This window comes from Eptatretus burgeri, chromosome 6, assembly GCF_056783735.1.
Source record: "Eptatretus burgeri isolate ZD-2024b chromosome 6, Ebu_testis_v1, whole genome shotgun sequence".
Lineage (NCBI taxonomy): Eukaryota > Metazoa > Chordata > Myxini > Myxiniformes > Myxinidae > Eptatretus > Eptatretus burgeri.
Window position 1 is genome coordinate 90,043,156 of NC_140966.1, and position 8,305 is coordinate 90,051,460.

The window sequence follows — 8,305 nt, forward strand, 5'->3', positions numbered from 1 at the left end:
AACTGTGCTCTGCAGAGTGATCGATACGTGATTACAAACAAACAAACAAACAAACAAAAAAACAAAAACATACCTTGCAAAAACTTCGTTTTGGCAAGATAACAAACAGACGGGTGAAAACAGTAACCCCCGTCCAGTTAAAAAAAGAAGAGAGAAAGGTGAGAGGTGGAGGTGGGTTAAGGAAGGAGAATGATATGTTATGCTTCATGACCAAACACACACAAACAAACTCATGTCAGAACAGCTGCACACACAAAGACACAACAGAGTTTATCATGTAATCCGTTGGCACATCTGAAAAAAAAACTTTGATGTCCCAGTTCCAGAAAATTTGCGGGAGCATCAACCAAAAGTAATCACTGAAAACATGGAAGTACCTGCTGCCCACGTATGAAATAATGATCTCATCGAGCGTGAACATCGAAAACAAAGTAATGCGACCAGATATCATACTTCGGTACAAAAAAAAAAAAGAGAGAAGAAGGCATTGCTGATTGAGGTGTTAATACCAGTGATTTTGGACTAAATGATGCAGAAATCAAGAAACATCAAGACCTCGAGAATGAAGTGAGAAGATCCTGGAAGCTGAAGAATGCCAAAGTTGTACTCGTGATAGCTGGACCTCCAGGAATGATGACAAAGAACCTCACAGAGATATTAAACATAGAGGAAGTACCCCTGGGCACTCACCTGGTGGTGGCTGGATAAGATAAACAGGCAACCACTGGTAGGCATGGATGACCCACAAAATATATAATGGAGAAGAAAGTAAAAACCTATGGATTTCTATTTTTTTAGACATGAACAAACCTTGGTACATTATGGCGATAAAGGTTGTGGTCAAGTTTCATCAGAATTGTATGTGTAGTTTTGGAGAAGAAAGCAAATACTTTTTTTGGCTGGGGGGGGGCAAACCCCATTAAATCCCCTGAGAGCAGATTTTTCTAACGTCATGAACAAACTTTGGGACATCATGGGTGATGAAGGTTGAAGTGAAGTTTCATCGGAATTGTGTGTATCGTTTAAGAAAAAAGCAAATACCTCTTGGGGAGGCAACCCACTCCACCCCTGCCACAACCAGTAAACTCCCTCTGTAGACCCCTTCAACCCCCGTTTTTGTTTTTTTTTGCCATTTTATGCAGGTCCACACCCCCGTAACGGGCACGGCAGGTCCACGCACCCGCGGAGAGTCCGTACAAATCCAAATGTACCCATATGTACCACGTCCGTGTGTGTTGTAAACCTCTACCTAGTGGTGACTGTGGACCGAACATCCCGATCAGGACACGAACTGCACCGTCCCGCTCGGTAAAATGACTTAAACACTCAAACACTCCCACGGAACGACTTGATTGGCAAGCGATTGTAGGAATTGAACAATTCAACACTTTTGGGGGGAGAGGGAGTCGGAACGACTGATACTCTCAAATCTCGAGTTTCCATCCGAGTGAATAAACATGGCGGCTTCAGTCCGGAGGGAGGGAGGTTCCCCCAGAAAACGCCTCGAGCTCCTCCCAGACGACGAATGTAATTACCGAATAAATAGAACCCCCTGTGCGGACAGTGACGTCATGGATTCCAAAAACAGGTGATGAAGCACGGCGCTTCACTCAATGAATTTACACTTTCTGCACATTCTATAACAATCTTTTCTTCACTCAATATAATCGTCCGAACTGTAGAAAAAGTCAAGTTTAATGCTTTGCTTCAATAAATACGCTAAGTTATTTTTTAAAATCACGAATTTGTTAAAATGTTTGGATTTCACTCCAGATTTCGACGCTGGTTTTGTTCACCAGATCAGATTCTCAAATCCGACAAAATATTTCGATTATATACTTTAATTAGTCCGTGCGAGTGGATTATGTTTCCAAATCGAGGCATGTTTGAATAGGCCGAACAAAATGGCGGCTGAAGACGACAGCAACCACAGAGGGCTGACCAAGATGGCCACCACGGCGTGCCGTGAGGATGGCATGCCACCACGGCGTGCCATGAAAGATGGCATGCCACCACAGCGTGCCGTGAAAGATGGCGTGCCACCACGGCATGCCATGAAGGATGGCGTGCCACCATTTTGGGAAAACTTATTTTTATCTTGCCAAAACAAAGTTTTTGCAAGATATGTTAGTCAGCTTGTATGTTTTTTTTTGTTTGTTTTTGTTTGTTTGTTCGTTTGTTTGTTTGTCTGTAATCACGTATAAAAAATTCTGCAGAGCACAGTTATCATTGGAAATTTTTGTAACTTTGCATATCAGAGGCCTATAGAGGTCCCTTTCAGCGCACAATTTTTTGAAGGTCAAAGGTCAAGGTCACTTTGTCGCAAATCAGGGGAGTCGACAAAACCCTTATTTTTTGAGTAATTTTAATCGGATCGTCTTCAAACTTCATGGGAATATAGTTCATGGTCTGGCGCTCAGCTGATTAATTTTTGGTGTTGATTGGCCTTGACCTTCATGGTTAGTGCCTAAGGTCAAACATATTTGACCCCAAGGTCAAATTTTCAAGTTTTAGGAACCATATTGTGTAGTACCTCAAATTGAACACCTCGATGAGTGCTTTCTAGATATGTCAAGCTTGAGACATTATGACGTCATTTGGTGAAGTTATGAGGCAAAAGCATATTTTTCATGGTTACTCTGTAGAACGATTCTCATCGGAATCTCTCGTTGGCAGATATTCCTCAAGGAGTCGCTCCTGGTGGATAGCAGCTCTGTTCACCTCTGTGTGACCTTAAAGAAGTCACACGTGCTCACCTTTTGGCAAGATACGGGTCACCCTGCGGGTGACATTGGTTTATGTTTTTTATTTGTGAAGAGGACCCCTTAAATTATCTTCAAAAGGGGTTTTTCAATTAAACCAAACACCCAATATTTACTCTCACTTCCTTGGAGCTTTCTTAATATGCATGCAAAGTTTCAAGCTGCTCGGTTTTATATTTTGGAGTAACGACACACACACACACACACACACACACACACACACACACACACACACACACACACACACACACACACACACACACACGATTTTAACTCAAGATCGTGAGATCCCAAACCCACCACCGTAAACATTAAGCCAACACCAGGCTATCTATATATCTATATACCTATATACATACATACATATATTTGTATATACACATACGTGCACATACAGTCGTACACGTATTAGTATCGGTATAGGTATATAGAGCCTGATGTTGGCTTAATGGTTAGTATGGCAGGCTTGGGATCTGACGATCCTGAGTTCAAATCCCACTCAGGTGTTGAAGTATTACAAGGTGGGGTTGACTCTGCCTGTCATCCCTCTGAGGTCGGCAAAATGAGTGTCAGCTTCCTGGTATCCTGTGTCGGAGCGGTGACCTGTCCAGTATTGTGTCCAACAGCGAAGGAGACTGTTTAGGCAGCACCAACTCTCTGCAGAGAGTATGGTCCGGATGGACGGACGGACGTATGTATATGTAGAAATATATATATATATATATATATATATATATATATATATATATATATATATATATATATATATATATATATCTCATGTAGGCATACATGCCCAGTCTTATTTGTTTCAGCATGATAAACAACTCTATATTCATTCCTTAGTCTTCAGTCATTCTTTCATTGAGGGGTATTTGCATCTTTGCATTGATGCATCATTGGACTTGAGGTTATTCCACATTTCCACATTAGTGGCTTTTTTTTTCAAGAGTACTAATATTGTTCAATGTTTTTGTCCGCGGCCCCTCCGCCAAGGTCGGAGACGGGCACATTAATATGAGCTCCGTCTGACCAACCGATCATCTGTCCATGTAATTTTGTGTATGCTATATTTCAAAAACCGTTGAACATTTGGCATTCATACTGCAGATATCTGTTACTCATGACATTATCTCAACTTGATGACATCACAGCTGTGATTGTCTGCATTATGTTGCCATGGAAACCATCTCAGTAACTTGGCTTATGTTCACGATATTTCAAAAGCCGTTGAAGATTTAGTTTTCATATTACAGGTATCTATTCCTCATGAGATTATCTCTCAAACTGATGTGACCATGGCGGTGATTGCTTGAATTTTGTTTCCATGGCAACCATCAGTAAATTGGCTTGTGTCCGATATTTGTGAAGCTCTTCTTGTCTCGTTCATTGTGTTTGTCAACCCCCCAAAAGGTGTCAGAACTCAAGTGTCAGCTTTTATGTGTCAATCAATTTATTGTTTTTTTTTTTCTTTCTCCTCTTGAATCTTTCCTTATTTTCTTTCTGGGAAGATTCCAATCTTCCAATGTTCACTCTCATTATTTTTATTTGGGATAAGAAAATTAATTAAATACTTTCTCCCTGTTCCTCTTCGTGCGCATCTTAACTCTGCACCGACTTAAAGGACACTTTCAATTCAGCATTTCTGTTCATAAGCTCAGTTTTCACATCTTCACACACGTGCATCATTTTTCTGTATGTAACACATGATTGAATTTGCAAGCAGGATTTTATTTTCTTCATAAATAATTAATCGGTGATGTACAATTTGAATACTTTGGAGATGCATTCCTCTTTGCTTCCCTTACCTGTCAGAAATATAGTTGCTATTAAGGTGGTTGATGCCACAGATACTGCCATCGTCTTTTGTGCTGTTGGCAAGAAATATGAGAAGGAGGGAAAGTTTGGAGCAAAAGCCACATTTTCACCAACTAATAAGTCATTTACAGCCAAGTTTGTGAACTAATGCACAACCGTAAAAGTATTTTATCATGTGTGTTCATCCTTCACTGTACCCATGGAAAATGATACAGCTATTCCATGAAAAATGCTACAACTGTTATTGAACACAGTCGTTAAAGTCTCTCGCACCTCCCCCCTCCCGCCTCCCTCCATTTCAGCATTTCCATGAGGTGGAGAGTGGGAAGCCACCTGGCAGCCAGTCTGAACCTTGTAGGAAACCTTAATAATGTCTCATTTGATTTTGACCAATATATAATGTGCTTCGGATTAAAGAAGCATAATGTTAATAAATAAATGCATTTGTTCACATTTGGAATCGAGTAAAGAGTGCACAGAGATTTGATCACGATGAAGAAGGTGATATGTGCTGATGAGTTGAAAACGAGAAATGGAATGTGATGGTCGATATAAAAATGGCAAGGACAGGCTCAAAACCCACCAACTCGCCAACTGTATGGATGTGCATACATCTAGTGTTAAAGCAATCGACATATCCACATAGCCAGGCATCCACAAAGACAACATCAGCAAGAGGCAGTAAGCATTCCATGTCAGCCTCACAATGATATCTGTATGGAAGACTGTTGTTGTATCAATTATCCATAGTCAAGGAGCCTAACATCCAGTAGGTCATATATTAATGCTATCTACCTTGCTGAATGATTGGACATGTTAGTAACTGGTGGTTAGTCTATTAGGCTGCCTGAATATTTAATTTTTCTGCCCACTCCTACGATTTGCCTGGCAATCGGTCAGTTTCATCAATAAATATATGACCAATCATAACCGTTATTTAGACTGGCAATAGGACAAAAAACCCCAAAAAACAGAACATTATATAATCTCAACATTCCTCCAATCAGATCATTAGTTGTGAACATAAATATTGGCTTATGGAGGAGCTAATACTCAAATATTATGGTGAGCTACATGCCGTAACATCTGTGTATTCATAACCATTAATGCAATAAACACCACACGCATCGGCATGCAGCTCATGAGATACACACTCAGCGACCGTGCGCTTGCCATGAGGCATTCAACATCTCTCCACACTTACCTTAGTCAGTCAAGCTCAGTAAGCTCTTCTTTTCAGACTGTGTCTGTGGAGAGTCCCAAAAACACCAGTGGGAGGGGGTTGATGAGGGGAGAAAGAGAGAGAAAGAGAGAGAGAGAGAGAGAGAGAGAGAGAGAGAGAGAGAGAGAGAGAGAGAGAGAGAGAGAGAGAGAGAGAGAGAGAGAGAGAGAGAGAGAGAGATAGAGAGAGAGAGAGAGAGAGAGAGAGAGAGAGAGAGAGAGAGAGAGAGAGAGAGAGAGAGAGAGAGAGAGAGAGAGAGAGAGAGAGAGAGAGAGAGAGAGAGAGAGAGAGAGAGAGAGATAGAGAGATAAAGCGACAGACACAGAGACAGAACAACCTCTCCCTTGCTCAGTCTCCTTTTATCTCCCTCTCCTTTGACTCCACACTCTCCAACACAGCTCTCCATCCGTCCCCCGTTACCTCCTCTCTCCCCCTCCCTCAATCCCAGCCGCAGCTTCAGCTGCTGTTACCATAGAAACTGCTCCCTGCTCATTATAAGCTGCCCAATAGCGACTGAGGTTTGTGATGTTAAGAGGCAAGATAGATGTTGGACTTCCACTGAGGGTCACTCTACCTCTGTCTGTCAATAATACAGAATAACAAGCATGAGACGCCCCCTTGTTCCCAGGTAGATGACACAGTGGCCCACGAGGAAATGTGCCAGGCTTTTCGTACTCAGCCACACATAAGAACTTGCACCGCGAATCAGAACCAGAGGGCTTCTCAGCGATGTGGTAAACACAAAGTATAATTCATGCTGCTGTTTCGACTGGTCCTGGTATGCCTAATGTTTCGTACATCCCTGTGCAACCACTGTTGCCTAACAGACCAGCAGATGATGTTGGTGCTTTGTCAAATCTCCAAAATAATCCATGCTCAAGTAGTTTACCAAATAATTTTGACTGCAGATGTGTTAAAAGCTATTAATGCAAGACATGCACGACGGGATGGTGGGGGGAGAGAGAGAAAGAGAAAGACAACCTCTTGTACTGTCTGGTCTGGGTTTGATTCCTGATCTGACTGTAAACTATCACATTGGTGCTTTTAAGGCAGGACATTGTATCAGAAAGTGTGTTATCCCTTGGTAAAGCTGGGTGTCTGTCTGCTAGTATTAGTTGTTCGATGGAAGAAAAAAAATCCACGGTGTCTCGATGAAGAGGAGAGGAGTCATTGCGAGCACCTTGAACAAATTCTAAATTCTTGCCACCTTCAATGGAACATCAGGCTTCACCAGCCAGACTTGGGCCATGGTCTCTATATAGGCAGCTCCACAAGAGGGTGGTTAGATCATTAGAGCAGTAGGAGGTGTAGTAGCAGTAGTAGGAAATGCAAGACATCATAAATCAATCAAGTCTTCATTTGTTTTTCACCATTCTGAGCTCGAAAAAAATTGTATATTCCAATGAACTTTCATCAAAATGTCAAAAAACATGGAATAAATCATAACAAGGTGCACTCAAATGTTCAATGAATGGGATACTCATGATAGTCCTCTTGATCAACATGCCAAAAAAGTATAACGAGGCCTATAAAAACACATATCCATTCTTTGTCAAAATATATATATATATATATATATATATATATATATATATATATATATATATATATATATATATATATATATATATATATATATATATATATATATATAAGCCTGGTGTTGGCGCAGTGGTTAGGGCAGCGGCTTGGGATCCAAAAGTTCCTGAATTCAAGCCCCGTTGGGCCACTGAATTAATACACCAGGGGGTTGACTCAGCCTGTCATCCTTCCGAGGTCGGCAAAATGAGTACCAGTATACTGGGCCGGTGTATACCCGGATAAAATAGGTGTACCATATCCCTGTGTCGTAAGAGGCGACCAGGGTTGCGTCAGGAAGGGCATCCGGCGTAAAACATGTGCCAAATCACTATGCGGATCATACGGATGATCCGCTGTGGCGACCCCGAATGGGAGCAGCCGAAAGAAGAAGAAGAAGATTATATATATATATATATATATATATATATATATATATATATATATATATATATATATATATATATATATATATATATATATATATATATACACACACACACACACACACTTCCATATTGAAAAAAGATTGGCTTTTAGGACAATTTGGAGGGATGAACACTAACCTCTGAGCTGTCTTGCCTGGGTTTGAATCTAGACCCAGCTTTAAACTGTCGCCCTGGTGTTTCACATGGAGGGAAATGCTTCAATACGTGTGTCGTCCATCGGATGTACATCTGGCCGTCTGGTGGTTAACCTAATAGGCTGGGGACCATACTCTGTACAGAGTGTTGGCGCTGTCTAAGCAGTCTCCTTGGCTATTAGGCACAATCCTGGACAGGTCGCCACTCCCACACAGGATACCAGCAAGTTAGAAGGTCGTTGGTGGACGTTAAAGATCCCATGGTGTCTTCATGTGAAGTTTGAGAGTTATCACCACCACCCTCAACAAATTTATTCCAAATGCATGGCCAAACTAGGATGG

At 41.4% G+C, this 8,305-nt stretch overlaps 1 protein-coding gene across 2 annotated transcripts in view; it reads right to left on the reverse strand.

Moving 5' to 3' along the window:
* LOC147025304 (roundabout homolog 2-like) overlaps positions 1-7,163 on the reverse strand; it is a 118,120-nt gene extending 110,957 nt beyond the window's left edge. The window contains exons 1-2 of one of the 2 annotated variants that reach the window (XM_085886166.1): positions 5,785-7,163; positions 4,571-4,633 (exon numbers count right to left, since the gene is read on the reverse strand). In XM_085886166.1, the coding sequence (XP_085742292.1) occupies positions 4,571-4,622 (52 nt within the window). In that variant the 5' untranslated portion in view covers positions 4,623-4,633; positions 5,785-7,163. Of the gene's footprint in view, positions 1-1,249; positions 1,481-4,570; positions 4,634-5,784 lie in introns of those variants that run through there. The other variant, XM_085886167.1, reaches the window with a different exon arrangement.
* Between the last annotated feature and the right edge of the window lie 1,142 nt (positions 7,164-8,305).